An 18,670-nucleotide genomic window follows, 5' to 3' on the forward strand; every position below is an offset into this window, starting at 1 on the left:
AGAGCGAAGGGAAAATTGAAACTGGTGTCATGCTAGGCCCCCACCTGCCAAGAATGAGGCACATTAATTTTGTCATGAACCCCTTATCCTTAGATTGTGACCCCTCATCCTGGACTCCCCCGCCATCGGGAACATATTTCCTGCATCTAGTCTGTCCGGTCCTGCTTGGCAACCTGGGTTTTTCTGAATTGTACAAACAGTTTGAACTGAGAGTGTCTGTTTGCTCCTGGACTGAGAAGATCTCTCCTGTCTGCTCCTATCTCTTTCTCACAAGCCTCTGAATCCACTGAAGACACATGAACCCCAAGAGAGAAAAGTCACCTACACCGAACAAGGTTTAAGAAGAATACTGGGCCCCAATGAAAAGAAAGATCTACCTACAATCAAGGACTCTACAGTGATCTCGAAGAACCATAACAAAAGCTCTTCAGATATTGCCTCAAACGTTTTCACTTTATTTCTTCTGCTCTGTTCTGTCTCTATCTGCATGTGTGTATCACGTGTGCATGCTAGCTTGGCGCGTCATGTATCCATCGGCGTTAACCGAATTTAGTTTAATAAATTTCAACTTTTCTTCTTTAAACCTAAGAAAGCCTGTTTGTGCTGGTTTCTTTGCCTTATAAATGGAAAGCAGTGAACAAGGATTCACCAAGGGGAAGCTAAAAACAGTGTTTTTAAAATTAAACCCTGTTACGGTAAGACCAAGTGAAGGCTGAAAAGGAACCCTAGACCTCTTTCTCATCTGGTTGTAACACTGGAGTTTAACTTTGCAGGTAGCAAATTGTTCCTAGAGGTTTTTCTAAATTTAAAATGTTCTAATTTTGTTTTTCTTTTTGTCTCTTATTTTTCTCTCTTGAGCAAGTCTTTCTCCTCTCTCCATTTCTCTTTCTGCAAATAATTTGGCTCTAATTCACCCTGTTTCCCTCTTTCTCATTCCTCCGTTTCTTTCTCTATCCTTAAATTCCATTGATTAAGGAGATGGACTGTTTGTCCCGTTATTCAGCAGGGTCCCAGATGCTCCGTTTACCTCAGTGTGCTGTTATCAACTTGCGTGTTCAGCATTTTGCAGTACAAAAGCTTTTTGAGTGGAAGGGTGAAGAAAAATATGCAACTCACAGGGCATGCTGCGAGATACCACTCCAGCAAATTCTGGCCCAATAGCTTTTTCATTTCCACTGATGAAGGGTTTCAGTTCAGTTCCTGTGACAAATGCGTCCAAATACTTTGTGATCAGTTATCCAAACTCCAATTTATTTGAGAGTTAACTTGTAATTATTGATGTATCATTTCCCATTGTTTCTGGGAGCTGGAAGTGAATTTTGTTTGTGCTAATCAGAATAACGCAATATCTTGGTAGCAGAACAATAATGTTTAAACACATGTTTCCTAGGTAGCTGATCCTTGACTATGTTTGTAAATTGTAAAAAAAAAACAAAAGCTCCAAGTAATGTATCACTGCAGTAATTGGGCTTTCATTGATTCGTGAGTTAACCTCTATTTTACCTTACTTTAGGGACATACAAAGAAGATGAATTTCTTTAAAGTAGGTAAGGCATTTACAGTAGTGGACATGCCTGGTTATGGATATAGAGCACCTTCTGATTTTGTGGAAATGGTAGAGAGCTATCTCCAGGCAAGACAGAAGTAAGTACCACATGGACTCCATTTTACCCGTTTTCTTTTCCTTTGAATTTTATATAATTGTTCAATATTTCACTAATTGTAAATTATGAACTATGTTCCAAGAGGAATCATGTATTTTGTGCATCTTCATCAGATGTGTTCATGATATCCCGACGTAATGAATCCCTTATTTCTTGAAGTAAAAAAGGGAAATACTGGAATCACTCAGCAGGTCAGGCAGAATCTGTGGAGAAAGAAACAGAGTTTTCCTTCAAGAACTGGAAGAGTTAGTGATCAAACAGTTTATAAGCAAGTACACAGCCAGGGGAAAGGTGGGGATGGAGGAAAGAACAAAAAGAAATGTCTGTGATAGGGTGGAGGACAGGAAAGATTAAATGACAAAAGGGATGATTGTGGAAGGCAAAAGGAGATGGTAATGGGACAAGTAAAGAAACAGAAGATGGGTCCAGAGGAGGTGTTAAATGGGAAAAGCAGAATCATTACTAACAGCTGCTGTCTGAAAAAATTGGAGCAGTGGTTATGATCTAAAATTGTTGAACTCAGTGTTGAGTTTGTAAGGCTGGAAAGTGCCTAATCAAAGGATGAGATGCTGTTCTTCGAGCTTATACTGAGAGTCATTAGAACAATGTAGGAGTGAGACCAACATTTAAAATGACAGGAAACTGGAAGCTCAGGATCATACATGCTGACTGCATGGGGATATTCTGCAAAGCGATCACACAATCTGCGTTTGGGGTCACACCAATGTAATGGACACCGCATCGTGAACAGTGAATACAGTATGCTAAATTGAAAGTAGTAAATCACTGTTTCATCTGGAAGGAGTGTTGGGGCCCTGGATAATGGGAAGGGAGGAGGTGATAGGGCAGGTGTTGCATCTCCTATGCTTGCATGGGAAGATGCTATGGGATGGGGAGCAGATGTTAAGGGGATTGAAGAGTGAACTAGGGTGTCATGGAGGGAATGGTCTTTTCGGAACACTGAAAGGAGAGGGAAAGATAGGTTTGGTGATGGCATCATGCTGGAGGTGACAGAAATGGTGGAGGATGAGCCATTGAATGTGGAAGCTGTGGGATGGATAATGAGGACTAGGAGAACCCTATCGTGGTTCTGGGAGGGAGAGGCAGTGGTAAGGGATGAAGTGCAGGAAATGCGCCACACGTGGTCAAGGGCCTTGACAACCACAGTGGATGGGAACAGATGCGATGCAGACAGAGAAACTGGGAGAATGGAATAAAGTCCTTACACAAAGCTGGAGATCCCGCTTGACTAACCTCCTTAATTTTCTTTGAGAAAGTGACAATCTAAGTGATCAGTGTTAAGTCTGACAAATAGCATTGAGATAAATGACCAGATAATCTGTTTTACTGATGTTAGTTGAGGGCTAAATACCTGCAAGTACACCAGGCGAACTCTCTCTTTTCTGACTAGTGCCATAAATTAATCTGAAGGAGCAGATTTTTGTCTAGTAAGGCAGAGGACTAGCAATTTTAGTGACCATGTGTTAATCCTTTCTATACAAAATCATGTCCCTGCTAACTGAAGATCCATATTGCATGTTCATTGATCTACAAGAAGCATGGTGTAACATTGTATGTGAAAGTCACTACCTTGAGTGTGGCACTCCCTTAATACTGCACTGAAGTGTTAGTTTGAGTGACATGCTCATGGCCTGAAGTCGAGCTTGAACCCATGACCTTCTGACTCAGAAGTGAGAGTGCTTTCACTGAGCCAAGGCTGACACCTAATGGATAAGAAACTGGTTGGAAGGTAGGAAGTACTGAATTTGTTCACAAAATGATCAATGTCCAGATAGAGTTGTTGGAAGCAAAATCCCTGGAATCATTTAAGAAACAATTAGTTGTTACAGTGCAGAGGATGGTAAAATCTCTGGTTGGATGAATTAAGTTGGGCTGAATGGCCTTCCTCATCTTGTGTTGTTAGATTTACTCTTCATCTAGCTCAGATGTTGAAGTGTCTGCTTCTAACACCTCATGACAAAAGTGGAAAAACTGTTCCATTAGCACTGATATCACTTCTCCTCATGAGATTGTTTTTAAAACAAAAGTTAGTGTGAAATATTGAATAGATAATTTGTTTCTTCCATAGCTTAAAGAGAACATTTTTGTTATTGGATGCTTCAATAGGAATCCAAGAAGCAGATCAAATAGCAATTGAGATGTGTGAGGAGTTTGGTATTCCGTATGTTGTAAGTAATTAATTCCAGTTGTCTAATTTTTCTGAATGTTTTTCCCAATCCTCTTACCTTTAGATTTTCTTCACATAGCATTCCCTTACTGTGAGAACATGCAGCTGGTCTGTTAGCAGACCTCCGTTAATGCTTGAAATGGTTGCTAATTGAGTACGTGTTGCAAATTGACTTTTCCTCTGCAACTTGGTCCTTTAGGAAACTTCTTCCATTTCTGAAGCACCATTCTTGATCTCCTCCAGTAGATTTGGCCTGCCTGGCAATTAGCTGTAAATGTTACTCACTTTGTTGTCACAATAAGTAGGCAAATTGTCCTTTCAGCTTTGCAATTCAAATCCAACCCAGACTGATTATCACTGTGTGGCTTTGGTGAGATGCAGTCAGTATTCAAATCAGTTTAGCATGAAATTTAACCCTATGTATCCACATGGCTGTGTTTGAGACACTGGATCCACACATTGCATATATTCATATAGCCGGCTGCTGTGTCCCAGGAGTGAATATGAACAGTGCACCTTGTGTGTATGACTCAGGCCATTAACGTGGCCCAAGGGCATGTCATAAGCATGCTTGCCCTGAGGGGAGTTCCAGGAGAAAGCCCAGTGCCATCTTTATTTGGGATACCTTTGCATCTTGGCGTGTCATGGCCACACCCAAATCATTATTTCAAGAACAAAGTGACTCCTGACAACACATCAGACGCCCCAACGTCATCAGATGCGCAGAACAGCCTCCCGCACCCGGCGTCGCTGCTGCCTTCCCTCAGCCATTCAGCACATGTGCAAGTACTGTGCCACCTGGCGGTTGCATTTTTGCAAACGCAGATTTTCCAGAAACAGAATCAAAAGAGAACTCCCCTTCCCCACTTACTTAAGCGATTGTGATGGGCCTGTGCCCATTGTAGGTGCAAACTTGGCCATGTCTGAGGCAGCCCTGAAAATGCATGGCCACCAACACTTTCTATAGTGAGTCTCCATTCCCTTTTTTGCAGCTTGGGAACCAGTATTCCCCAGGTGTAAAATTCAGGAAAATCAAACCCTGTACCTTTTAGTAATTGTAATAAAATCCTGAATTTAAAGCTTTCAGTGAGTATTTAATAAGTATTTAAAGCTATAAAAATAACTATTTGACCACGAGCAAAACATCGTTTTTATATTAAAATAATGCTGAAAATGACTTAATCCCAGTGTATTGACTAGTTCCTTATCAGATGATAACTGTGTTTAACTAATTGATTCCTAGGAAAGCCAGCCCAGAATTGTGAAAGGCCAATGGTGTTTAACCAACTTGATTGAGTTTTTTGATGAGGTAACAAAGAGAGTTGATGAGGATAATGCACTTGATGCAGTCCATATGGACTTCCATAAAGGCATTTGATAAAGTGCCACATAACAGGCCTGTCAGCGAAGATGAAGCCCATGGAATAAAAGGGACAGTGGCAGCATGAATACGAAGTTGGCTGAGTGACAGGAAAGAGAGCTGAGATAAACAGTTCTTTTTTGAATTGGAGGAATGTATAAAATGGGGTTCCCCAGGGGTCAGTACTAGGACCACTGCTTTTTTTGATGTATGTTTACGACTTAGGCTTAGGTGCACAGGGAACAATTTCAAAATTTACAAATGACACAAAACTTGGAAGTATTGTGAACTGTGAGGAGGATAATGATGAAGGTCAAGAGGACATAGGCTGGTGGAATGGGCAGACGTGTGGCAGATGAAATTTAATGCAAAGAAGTACGAAGTGATACGTTTTGGAAGGAAGAATGAAGAGAGGCAATATAAACTGAAGGAAGGTACAATTCTAAAGCAGATGCAGGAACAGAGAGACCTGGGGGTGTATGTGCACAAATTGTTGAAGTTCCATTCCTCTATCACCTCTGTGCTCGCTGACCTACATTGGCTCCTGGTCAAGCAATGTCTTGATTTTAAAGTTCTCATCCTTGTTTTCAAATCCCTCCATGGCCTCGCCCCTCCCTATGTCTGTAATCTCCTCCAGCCCCGCAACCCTCCAAGATATCTGCGCTCCTTTAATTCTGGCCTCTTGTGCATCCCTGATTTTAATTGCTCCACCTTTGGTGGCTACACCTTCAGTTCCTTAGGCCTCAAGCTCTGGAATTCCCTCCCTACACCTCTTGCCGCTGTCCCTCAGTTTCCTCCTTTAAGACACTCCGTGAAACCTACCTCTTTGACTAAGCTTTTGGTAATTTTACCTAATATCTCCTTATGTAGCTCAGTGTCGTACTTTGTTTTATAATGTTCCTGTGCCTTGGGATGTTTTATTATGTTAAAGGTGCTATATTATAAGTTGTTGTTGTTGAAGGTGGCCGGACAGGTTGAGAAAGTGGTTAAAAAGGTCTACGGGATTCTGGGCTTTATAATTAGAGGCATAAATTTATTTATTTAGAGATACAGCACTGAAACAGGCCCTTCGGCCCACTGAGTCTGTGCCGACCAACAACCACCCATTTATACGAACCCCACAATAATCCCATATTCCCTACCACCTACCTACACTAGGGGCAATTTACAATGGCCAATTTACCTATCACCTGCAAGTCTTTGGCTGTGGGAGGAAACCAGAGCACCCGGCGAAAACCCACGCGGTCACAGGGAGAACTTGCAAACTCCGCACAGGCAGTACCCAGAATCGAACCCATGTCCCTGGAGTTGTGAGGCTGCGGTGCTAACCACTGCGCCACTGTGCCGCCCTAACGTTCAAAAGCAAGGAAGTTATAATGAACTGTTATAAAATCCTGGTTCAACTTCAACTAGAGTATTATAATTCTGGGCACTGCACCTTAGGAAGGATGTGAATACTTGAGAGAGAGTACAGAAAAGATTTATGAGAATGGTTCCAGGGATGAGGGACTTCAGTTACAGTGGTTATATTGGAGAGGCTGGGGTTGTTCTCCTTAGAGAAGTGAAGGTTGAAAGGAGATTTGATATAGAGGTGTTCAAAATCACGAGGGGTCTAGGCAGTAGTTGGAAAGAAATTGTTCCCATTGGTGGATGAGTCGAGGACCAGAGGTCACAGACTTAAGGTGATTTAAAAGAACCAAAGGCAATTCTGCCTGCCTGAGATTGTAGTGGAGTGTTATGATCCCGTTAGGGACCATTAATTTTTAAAAAGAGAAAGTCGAATTTCCAGTTATTACTAAAAGAATTATGCCACAAGATTTCATGTTTTAAACAAAAACCTTTTACTGTACAAGTGTTAAAGCAAAACACTACTAACAACACTACAATTTGGAAAAAATCATATTTTAAACATAGAATCTAAACAGCACATAAAGTCGTATACTTTATATTCTAAATCTCAACACAACACTCCTGTTTGACTGTTACTTCCACCCCAAGAGGACCTCTATACGTTATAGGATCTTGGTGGTTTGTTCACTTCTCATGAGACCTATACCTAGGGCTAAATTTTAAATCAGTAACAGGAATCCTTACTCTGAATTGCTGTTAATTTTGAATCTCTGGGAAAATAATTGTTAACATGCATAAGCTATTAAAACCAAATAGTTTCCAGACTAAGTTCAATTTAATTTTGAATCATTGTCCTAATGTTTTACACACACTTCTGTAACTGTATGTAAAATGTATAAACAAATCCAAGTTAATGAATTAAAAATGAGTAAAATTTAAGTAGAATTTCACATTGCTTTCTAGTTCAATTAAGAGCTCCCTTGTAACTGTTAATAGCCATTGAAATAGGAAATTGAACAGCCCAACATGTCTATACGACAATATTTGTTGATGAAGCCTTAACATGTAACACCAGCTATCAATACGCTTCCTGATTTTGACAGCAACATAAAAATGCAGATTTGTTTTTATTTGCGCTATAAAATTGCAGACTTGTTTTGCAGGGAGTCATTAAAATAGACAAATTGGCAGACTGATGGGCAATTTCACAAAAAATCATTTTACAAATTGTGAATTAATAATGATAGAGCTGGTAAAATTACATCCTTAGAGCAATGAGTAATTGCCTCCCTCTATTATGTTCACTACAGTTTGTATTAACGAAGATTGACAGACCTCAGCAGGGCAAACTGCTGAAGATAGTTCTAGGAGTACAAGAAGTGATAAAAAAACGAACTACAGGATGTTTTCCTCAGCTCTTCCTTGTAAGGTATGTTAAAAATGTCATTGTTTTGTTTTCAAACTCTATAGGACAGTTGGTAAGATCTTTGGAGGGAGGGAAAACGTGGATACAGAAATAAGCCATCAGATTACTTTGTTCTGTTTCCTTTGCTGCAAATGATCCTTCAGTGGAGGTCATGGGGGGCAGGCAGGGGGTGCCACATTGTGTAGAACTACATAAAATTTACAGCACAAGAAGAAATCCATTTGGATCAACAGGTCTGTGCTGGTGCTTATGCTCTACACAAGTCCTATCGACATATCCTCCTAATTCTTCCTCTCTCCTGTACTTACTGAGCTTCCCCTTAACTACATGTTGAATGGAATGACCCAATATCAGCTTCACTGTTATTATGAATTAGGTTGCTTGGTGAGAAGCCAGTAGAAAGTGTGAATGACAAGTTTTACGATCACCTGGTTCATGGTTTGTAATAATATTTTAAAGGTCGCTTTTAGTTTCGGGAAATTAAATGCGTAGTTGTAAGAATTTCAAAAGGTTGCAGACTGCCCAAGATTTAAAGTTCAAAAATCTCTCCATGAATGCTTACAGAGACAGAGTTAGAGGGGCAAGAGCCATAAAACCGCAGATGGCCTCATTTAGTTGGGTGGTTGGAACCGTAAAGTCTAGCAGAGTTTGTTCTGTCATTGTTACCCTTGTGAATAATTGATATTGCTATTAGGAATCAGGGAAGATTTGGAGTTGGAAATAATTAGTTTAAATTGCTATCTGGGACATCCCACGTTGCTATGGAGATAGATGATAGTCATAGAGTCATACAGCATAGAAACAGCCCTTCGGCCCACCGCGTCCATGCCAACCATAATGCCTCTCTATACTAATCCCACCTGCCTGCATTAAATCCATATCCCTCTATGCCTTGCTCATTCAAGTACCTGTCCAGATGCCTCTTAAATGTCACTACTGTTCCTGCCTCCACCAGCTCCTCAGGCAGCTCATTCCAGATACCCACTATTCTTTGTGTGAAAAATTTACCCCTTTGATCCCCTTTAAACCTCCTCCCTCTCACCTTAAATCTATGCCCTCCAGTTTTAGTCACCCCTAACATGGGAAACAGACTCTGGCTGTCTACCCTATCTATGCCTCTCATAATTTTATATACCTCTAACATATCCCCGCTCAGCCCCCTTTGCTCCAGGGAAAAGAGACCCAGCCTATCCAATCTCTCTTCATAACTCAAGCCCTCCAAACCAGGCAACATCCTTGTGAATCTTTTCTGCACCCTCTCTAGCTTAATCACATCTTTCCTGTAGTGCGGCGACCAGAACTGCACACAGTACTCCAAATGCGGCCGAACCAATGTTATGTACAACTGTAACATGACGTCCCAACTCTTGTACTCAGTGCCTCGACCGATGAAGGCAAGCATGCCATACGCCTTCTTCACCACCGTGTCTACCTGTGTTGCCACTTTCAGGGAACTATGTACTTGCACCCCAAGGTTACTCTGCTCAAGAACACTCCCCAGGGCCCTGCCATTCACTGTATATGTCCTGCCCTGGTTTAACTTCCCAAAATGCATCACTTCACACTTGTCTGCATTAAATTCCATTTGTCAATCCCTTGTCCACTTTCCCAGTTGATCTACATCCTGTTGTAACCGTAGACAACCTTCTTCACTGTCCACTATACCACAAATTTTGGTGTCTACTGCAAACTTACTAATCATGCCCCTTACATTCACATCCAAGTCATTAATATATATGACAAACAACAGAGAGCCCAGCACTGATCCCTGCGACACACCACTGGTCACTAGCCTCCAATCTGTAAAACAACCTTCCACTACCACCCTCTGCTTCCCATCACCAAGCCAATTTTGTATCCAATTGGCTAGCTCACCCTGGATCCCATGTGTTCGAACTTTCTGGACCAGCCTACCATGCGGGACCTTGTCAAAGGTCTTGCTAAAGTCCATGTAGACAATGTCCATCTTCCTGCTCTCGTCAATCCTCTTGGTCACCTCCTCAAAAAACTCAACCAAATTCGTGAGATATGAAGCACAGTGGCGCAGTGGTTAGCACCGTAGCCTCACAGCTCCAGTGACCCGGGTTCAATTCTGGGTACTGCCTGTGTGGAGTCTGCAAGTTCTCCCTGTGTCTGCGTGGGTTTCCTCCGGGTGCTCCGGTTTCCTCCCACAAGCCAAAAAGACTTGCAGGTTGATAGGTAAATTGGCCATTATAAATTGCCCCTAGTATAGGTAGGTGGTAGGGAAATATAGGGACAGGTGGGGATGTGGTAGGTATATGGGGTTAGTGTAGGATTAGTATAAATGGGTGGTTGATGGTCGGCACAGACTCGGTGGGCCGAAGGGCCTGTTTCAGTGCTGTATCTCTAAAACTAAAACATGATTTCCCACGCACAAAGCCATGCTGACTATCCCTAATCAGACCATGCCTTTCCAAATGCATGTAAATCCTGTCTCTCAGAATCCCTTCCGATAACTTTCCCACTGCTGATGTAAGGCTCACCGGCCTGTAGTTCCCTGGCTTGTCCCTGCTGCCCTTCTTAAATAAAGTGCAGTGGGTATCTGGTTTTTTGATCTGTGTGCTCTCTGACACAGTCAATCAGTTGGCTTTTGGAAGTCGGTTAGACTCAGGAGCAGAGGAGCGTTTCTGTTTTGAGGCAGGCCTGTGCTCAAGCTGGGAAGTCCAGATTCAGGAGGTGATCTCATACCTCAAGACAGCTGAGAAACTGAGGAAATTAAAGTAAATTCCTAAGAGCTGTGGTCCCGGGAAAAGTGAATTAGCTCCCAAGATCCTATAACAAATAGGTAAATTCTTGTGGTGGAAGTAAACAGTCGAATAGGAGTGTTTTGTTGAGATTTTGAGTTTGAAGTATACTATTTCATGTTCTGTTTAAGATTTTAAGTTTAAAATATGTATTTCCAAATTGTAGTGTTGTTAGTAATGTTTTGCTTCATTGTACAGTAAAGTTTTTGTTTAAAACATGAAATCTTGTGGCATAATTCTTTCAGAAATAACTGGGAATTCGACTTTCTCTTTTTTTAAAAGTTAATAGTTCCTAATGGGATTGCAAATCAGATAATTTCTTCCCTTCCCCTGCCTCATTCCAGGACAAGCCTGAAGCACTCAATCTCAGTCTTCACGGTGGATTGAAATATCAACCACCATTGGGATCTGCATCTGCAACTACAGCCATATGGAATGGTTGCTTACTTGAATATAACATGTTTTTTTCTTTTCTGTCAAATCAGAACCACGCTGATTATAGAATTTCAGAAACTCTAATTTTTCAAAACTTTCACCAGAGCTTAGTTTATATCCTTTAGAACAGAGAATCTTTTATTTTACTTCCTTTTTCTCTTTTACACTATTTTTCCTCCCCTCCTTCTGCTGTCCCAAGTAGGCATTTCCCAGTGTGATTTTCTACAATATACTTGGTCTATTTAGTCACGAGGGATGGAGCAAGCAATGCAGCCCATTCATATCCCTACCTGATGTTCATACACACATAGTTCCAATAGGCTCTCCCTAAGCCAGGGGTCAGCTGTAGAATCCCAACTCCTCCAGTCGTAGCCAGCGTATCACCTGCAGTAACTTCTCTTTCTGCTCCTGTGCCAAGAACCTCTGGTGTCCCCCAAGAATCTATCCTTGGGCCCTTCCTCTTTCTTATCCACGTGCTGCCTCTTGGCGACATCCGAAAACCCAATGTCAATTTCTACATGTACACTGACTATAATGAGCTCTACCTCACCCTCCACTGTCTCTAAATTGTCAGACTGCTTGTCTGATATCCAGTACTGAACAAGCAGAAATTTCCTTCAACTAAATATTGGGAAGACCGAAGAAGCCATTGTCTTCAGTTGCTACCACAAACTCTGCTCCCTAGCCACCAATTCAGTTCCTCTCCTTGGCAACTGTCTGAAGCTAAACCAGACTATTTACAATCTTGGTGCCATATTTGACCCCAAGATGATCTTCCACACATATCTGAGTCATCTCGAAGATCGCGTATTTCGATTTCCAGGGCATCGACCAACTCCACTTCTGCTTCAGCTCATCTGCTGCTGAAATCCTTATCCATGTTTTTGTTACCTCCAAGCTGGCCTCCCACATTTTACCCTCCATAAACTTGAAATCATCCAAATCTCTACTACTGTGTCCTAACTTCTACCACGTCCTGTACATCCATCACCCTGTGCTCGCTTACTTTCATTGGCTCCCGGTTAAGCAATGCCTCTATTTTAAAGTTCCCATCCTTGTTCTCAAATCCCTCGTGGCATCCCACTCCGTATCTCTATAATCTTAATCCAGCCCCTACAGCCCTCCAAGATATCTGCGCTCCTCCAATTCTGGCCTCTTGAGCATCCCTGATTTTAATCACGATTATTGGCCTTCCTTCAGCTGCCAAGGCTGTAAGCTCTAGAATGCCCTCCCTCACCACTCCACCTCTTTTACTCTCCTTTTCTTCCAAAAGACTCTCCTTAAAATCCACCTCTTTGACCAAGCTTTTGGACATCTGCCAAAATATTTCCCCTTTTATGGCTCAGGAACAAATTTTGTTTGATGATGCCCTTGTGAAGCACCTTGGAACATTTTACTTCATGAAAGGTGCTATATAAATACAAGTTGTTACTATTAGGATTGAATACGGCACCTCCCTGGCCTACACAAGAAATGTTTTTATATGAATGAAATGCATAGAATCAACATTCTTCCACACTGAAACCAATTTAGATCAGTTAGAGGCCACCAGGACTGTTAAATTTAGTGAGTCTAAACTTTGAACTAATTGTTTCCATAGAGTGCGGTTTGTTCTGTTGCACTTGCTATAAAATTCAGAATATGGTTGAAATGGTGTTTCTGTACCGTTGCAGCATCTGGCCAACGATGGATCATGCTGATATGCATACAACACACTTCAGTTGATAAATTGAGAACCAGCATGAAGTTGTGGCCTACTCAATATACTGACTGTTTTTCGTTACATTTAATGGTGCTTGGGGAGAAAATATAGTATTTGGTTTAAAAGGTTCAGTAAGCTCTGCAGTTACACATGCTTTGAAAGAAACTTCTCAGTGTCCCTGGAATCTGATACATTTGTTAAAATTAGAAAAATGTGAAACTTTTCTCTTCCATTTTCAAAAGGAATACAGGGGCAAATCTTGCTAGAGCATCTGATGGTGTACGCTGTTAGACTTTTTCCTGCACCCTTGTGCTGCAACTTGCTGTAAGTGCAAGCTGATAATGGCAAGGCAAAGACAACAGAGCATCTGGAACCTTAGTGAATGATCGGACCAACAGTGTATCTCCTTAATCAATGAGATTTAAGAATTGGGAAAGAAATGGAGAAGGAGGGTGAATTAGAATGGGAGAATTAGAGTCTAATCAGGTACAGAAAGAGAAATAAAGAGAGGGAAAGAAGATTGGATTAAGAGAGAGAGAGAAAAGAGACAGGAGCAGTCAGAAAAAATTTGAACTTAAATTTTTGAAATCTTTTGAAAGAACAATTTACTATAGTCAGAAATGAGATTCAACAATTTAAATTGTTCCCTTTCTGGACCTGACAGATTGATTGGAATTGTATTAATTGCATTTGTTAATTATGAGACCTAACCATCTGCAGTGAGTTTAATGGGCAAATAATGTGAAAATCCAGCAATTTCTTATAAAAGGGAGGCCAAGGGTGAGCTGTCGTTTGTACGAGGTAAATAGCAAAGTGGTCTAAATCAACCAGCAAGTTTTGGAGATTTGCAATTCACAGCATATCACTTCATCCCCTGAACTTGCTGGCTGATTTGCACGTTAATAATGGCATGCGTTATTAGCTCACCAGGATTTGACACAATGACTGGAATTTTACGTCACCCTGACAAGCGGGATGGTGACGGTGGGGGAGGGGGGTGGGGGGTGGTGTAAAATGGAGTGGGAGGCACCGTGAGACCTTCCCGACCTGCTCCCACCTCCGCCACCACTTTGCGCAGGGCAGCGGTGGCAAAAAACAGCTCGCCTGCCCCAGGCCAATCAAGGCCCTTAAATGGCCACTTAAGGGCCTTTGCTCGCCTCCACGTGAATTTTATGTGTGGCAAACGGGCATCCAGGAGCTGGGAGAAGCTGTCTAACGAAACCAGGTGGCTCTCAAATGTCCCGGGGGGTGCCCTCATTTTTGGGCACCCTGTGCCTGATGGAGGGTTGCCAACTACCCCAACCACCCTCAACACCCAACATGCCCCCCCCCCCCCCAATCGACCACCCTTGCCTCACCAGGGCCCGACCGAATACCCACAGCAAGGCAACCAAAACTCACCTACCTTCCTGGCTCCCGGGCATCTTCTCTTCATGCTGGGCTGCAGCCGCAGCAGTGGCCACCACACCCAGTGGCGCTACTGGGACTAAGAGTTGCCGGCCTGCTTATTGGCTGGCAGCTCTATAAGGCGGGACTTCCTACCTCTAGCAGGTGGAAGTCTCGCCTCACACCAATTGAAGCCCGGGGACCCGCAAAATACGGGTCGGATCCCCAAGTGAGACGGAAGCAGGTTCTCCACTGACTTTTCAGTCGTTGTCCGGCTCCCGTCTGCCTACCATAAAATTCCGGCCAATGTCCCTATTCATAAGCTGATTTGATATCAAACCTGGCTTTAAAAAGATCAGGGTGATAATCACCCACATGTAACAAGAAAATACTAAATTCTTTAGAGATATAAATTTCTTTGCCTTGGTTATCACGTTATCTGCACTGGATCAAGGTTTTTCCAGGTTCTGCCAGGGTCACTCAGCTTCAGATCTCTTTACAGCCTTGGTCCAAACACCGACGAAAGAGCTTAATTACAGAGGTGAGGTTAGAGCGACTGCCCTTGACATCAAGGCAGCATTTGACCGAGTGTGGCCTCAAGGAGCCCTAGCAAAAGTGAAGTCAATGGGAATCAGGAAAACTCCACTGGTTGGAGTCATACCTAGCACAAAGGAAGATGGTTACGGTTGTTGCGAGGCGAATCGTTTCAGCCCCAGGATATTGCTGCAGGAGTTCCTCAGGGTGCCTTCCTCGGCCCAACCATCTTCAATTGCTTCATCAATTACCTTTCCGCCTCCAGCTGCCCCCTCCAATCCCCATCTTAAGGTCAGAAGTGGGGATGTTCGCTGATGGTTGCACAGTGTTCAGTACCATTTGCATCTCCTCAGATACTGAAGCAGTCTGTGCCCGCATGCAGCAAGACCTGGACAACATTCTGACTTGGGCTGATAAGCGGCAAATAACAATCGTGCCACACAAGTGCCAGGCAATGACAATCTCCAATGAGAAAATCTAACCATCTAACCTTGATGTTCAATGGCATGGCTATTGCCCTATCCCCCACCATCAGTATTCTGGGGCTTATAATTGATCAGAAACTTAACTGGATCAGCCATAGAAATGCTGTGGCTATAAGCATGTAAGAAGCTGGGAATGGCAACTCACCTCATGATTCCACAAAGCCTGTCCACCATCTAAAAGGCACAAGTCAGGAGTGTGATGGAATATTCTCCCACTTGCCTGGATCAGTGCTCCAGCAACACTTAAGAAGCTCGACACAATCCAGGACAAAGCAGCTCACTTGATTGACACCCCGTCCAACACCTTAAGCACTCACTCCCTCCGCCACCAGTGCACAGTGGTCGCAGTGTGTACCATCGACAAGATGCACTGCAGCAACTTGCCAAGGCTCCTTCAACAGCATCTTCCAAACCTATGATCTCTTACCACCTAGAATGACCAGGACAGCAGGTGCATAGCAATACCAGCACCTGCAAGTTCCCTTCCAAGCCCCACACCATTCTGACTTGGAACCATATTGCCATTCCTTCACTGTCACTAGTTCAAAATCCTGGAACTCCCTCCCTAAAAACATTGTGGGTGTACCTACACCACATGGCCTGTCGTGGTGGACAGGCTTTGCAGAGTCAGCAGGTGGCTTACCACCACCGAATTCCCAGCATCTGACCTCCTCTTGTAGCCACAGTATTTATGTGGCTGCTTCAGTTTAGTTTCTGGTCAATGGATGCTGATGGTGTTGTGCTTCTTGAGTATTGTTGGAGCTGCACCCATCCAGGCAAGTGAAGAGTATTCCATCACACTCCTGACTTGTGCCTTGTAGATGGTGGACAGGCTTTGGGGAGTTAGGAGGTGAGTTACTCGCCTCAAGATTCCTAGCCTCTGACCTGCTCTTGTAGCCACGGTATTTATATGGCTACTCCATTTCAGTTTCTGGTCAATGGTAGCCCCTAGGATGTTGATAAAGGGGGATTCAGCGATGGTAATGCCGTTGAATGTCAAGGGGAGATAGTTAGATTCACTCTTACTGGATATGGTCATTGCCTGGCACTTGTGTGGCATGAATGTTACTTACCACTTATCAGCCCAAGCCTGAGTGTTGCCCAGGTCTTGCTGCATATGGACACAGAATGCTTCAATATCTGAGGAGTTGCGAATACTACTGAACATCGTACAATCATCAGCAAACATCCCACTTCTGACCTTGTATTGGAAGGAAGGTAATTGATGAAGCAGCTGAAGATATTTGGGTCGAGGAACTCCTACAGCAATGTCCTGGGGCTGAGATGATTGACCTCCAACATCCACAGCCATCTGCCTTTATGCTAGGTATGACTCCAGCCAATGGAGAGTTTTCCCCCTGATTCCCATTGACTTCAATTTTGCTGGGGTTCTTGGATGCCACACTCGGTCAAATGATGCCTTGATGTCAAGGGCAATCACTCTCACCTCACCTCTTGATTTCAGTTCTTTTGTCCATGTTTGGACCAAGGCTGTAATGAGGTCAGGAGCCAAGTTGCCCTAGAGGAACCCAAACTGAGCCTCAGGGAACAGGTTGTTGCTGTTTAAGTGGCGCTTGATAGCGCTGTCAGTGACACCTTCCATCACTTTGCTGATGATGGATGATTTTAAACAAAGGTAATGAATCTATCTTTAGTCATTTTAAAACTCAATTTTTGCCAATAGCGGAATATCTGCTGCTACTAGGACAAAACTATTTTAACCTGAATAAACACAAATGATGACAAATGTCAGGTCCAGAGTCTAGGTGGAGGGGCTCTTGTCCCTGATAATTTCTATTTTAACCACTGATGTGTGTGTTTTCTATTTTCTTCCCCTGGAAAATTACCTGGCCATTATTAATTTCCTCCCCATGGAAAGTGGCTCAGATTGGAAGTTTTGCGGGTGGATTAAATCATACTCTAGCTCATTGGAGCATTAACATACTGGTTTGTTACTGTCATCCATATTTGACTAGTGTTAACTTCAGGTTTAAAAGTCTGAATATCAAACATCAGACCAAAAAATTCAGAAGTTGAATGATACAGAATTCTCTTGCAGCTTAAAAAACTTAAGGAAATACAATTTAAAAAATTATTGATGCGTTATTTGTTCCTACAGTTCTTTGAACTATTCTGGGATTCATCTGCTGAGATGCTTCATAGCTCACGTAACTGGGAATCTTCAGATTAATGAGCATAACTCCATCTCTTCATAAACAGTGGGAAATACTGCAAGGATATGAAAATTGACTTTAAACCATCACCATGAGTCTACAGTAGCAAATGCTGACTTTATTACACTGTCCTGCTGAATGGAGGCTACATGCAAATTCAAAGATCAAATTAAGTTTGACCTAATTAGGATTGTGTATTCATGGGAAATGTTACAGAATCTATCTTATAATAGCTGTGCAGACTGTATATTTTTTATTTAGAAATTGTTATGGAGAAAATAACTTGTCTCGAATCCATGGGATTAAAGTAAATAAAGGTTTATTCAAACACCGGTGCAAGGGAGAAGTGTCTGGTGAAACAGCCAGAGACCTCTCAATGAAACGGAGTCTGTAGTACAAATTTATAGATTACAATAACCACTACTCATTTGTCCACCCTACCCACCCCCCACACTCTGCCACATTCCAAAGCTGCAGCTTGGTCAATAAACTGAAGTGTATTGTCTCATTAATCATCTCCACTGTTGTCTCGTCCCTATTCTTGAGGCTTGGTGGTTCACAGTTTCTAATATCCTGTGCCTCCTGTAGTTGCAGTCTTATCTCAAGGACACCATGTTTACACAGAGCTAAAGGCAATTAGACTTCTGAGTTGTACAACTTCCCGTGACCATTAACACGCATCCCATCATGCCCTGCTTCCTCACAACTACAGTGCTTCTATCTTTCTTCTAAGACTGTTAACTTATCTAATGCTAAATAATCTTCTAATGTTGCCCTACTGGTCCCACTTCAATCCATCCTTTTGGACCCCTGGTCAGGCGCACCCCCTGAGCCAGGTGGGAAATTCCTGACATCCTCCACTCACCAATTGCTGCAGGGATCCTACTGGAGTTCAGTGGGCCTGGAATCTCTATCCCATTATATAGTGAAATCTTCATAAATATTCACACGTTTCCTATTCCCTGGGAGAGGGGCTCTGACCACAGGGGATACCGGGGTTTACCCTTTGTTGGCCAGCATTACCATCTGCACCGCTTGGGATATCATCTGCCTTTGGTAGCAACAAATACAGAGACTCACTGCCAGGACAATGGATGCAATGGCTGCAGAGATACTTCCCACCAGTTATACTGCATTCTTGCCACCTTGGTTTTATTGCTGGCTGAGTCCTCCAATATCCTAGCCACTCCTTTGGCAAGAT

At 42.8% G+C, this 18,670-nt stretch overlaps 1 protein-coding gene across 1 annotated transcript in view; it reads left to right on the top strand.

The window, feature by feature from the left end:
• The window catches only part of gtpbp8 (GTP binding protein 8), a 36,872-nt gene extending 18,886 nt beyond the window's left edge, over positions 1-17,986 (top strand). Inside the window, exons 4-7 of the mRNA XM_068039878.1 lie at positions 1,514-1,644; positions 3,754-3,853; positions 7,873-7,991; positions 17,415-17,986. Of these exons, the coding sequence (XP_067895979.1) occupies positions 1,514-1,644; positions 3,754-3,853; positions 7,873-7,991; positions 17,415-17,511 (447 nt within the window). The 3' untranslated portion in view covers positions 17,512-17,986. The remainder of the gene's footprint in view (positions 1-1,513; positions 1,645-3,753; positions 3,854-7,872; positions 7,992-17,414) is intronic.
• The last annotated feature ends 684 nt before the right edge of the window (positions 17,987-18,670 follow it).

This window comes from Heterodontus francisci, chromosome 10, assembly GCF_036365525.1.
Source record: "Heterodontus francisci isolate sHetFra1 chromosome 10, sHetFra1.hap1, whole genome shotgun sequence".
NCBI classification, from domain to species: domain Eukaryota; kingdom Metazoa; phylum Chordata; class Chondrichthyes; order Heterodontiformes; family Heterodontidae; genus Heterodontus; species Heterodontus francisci.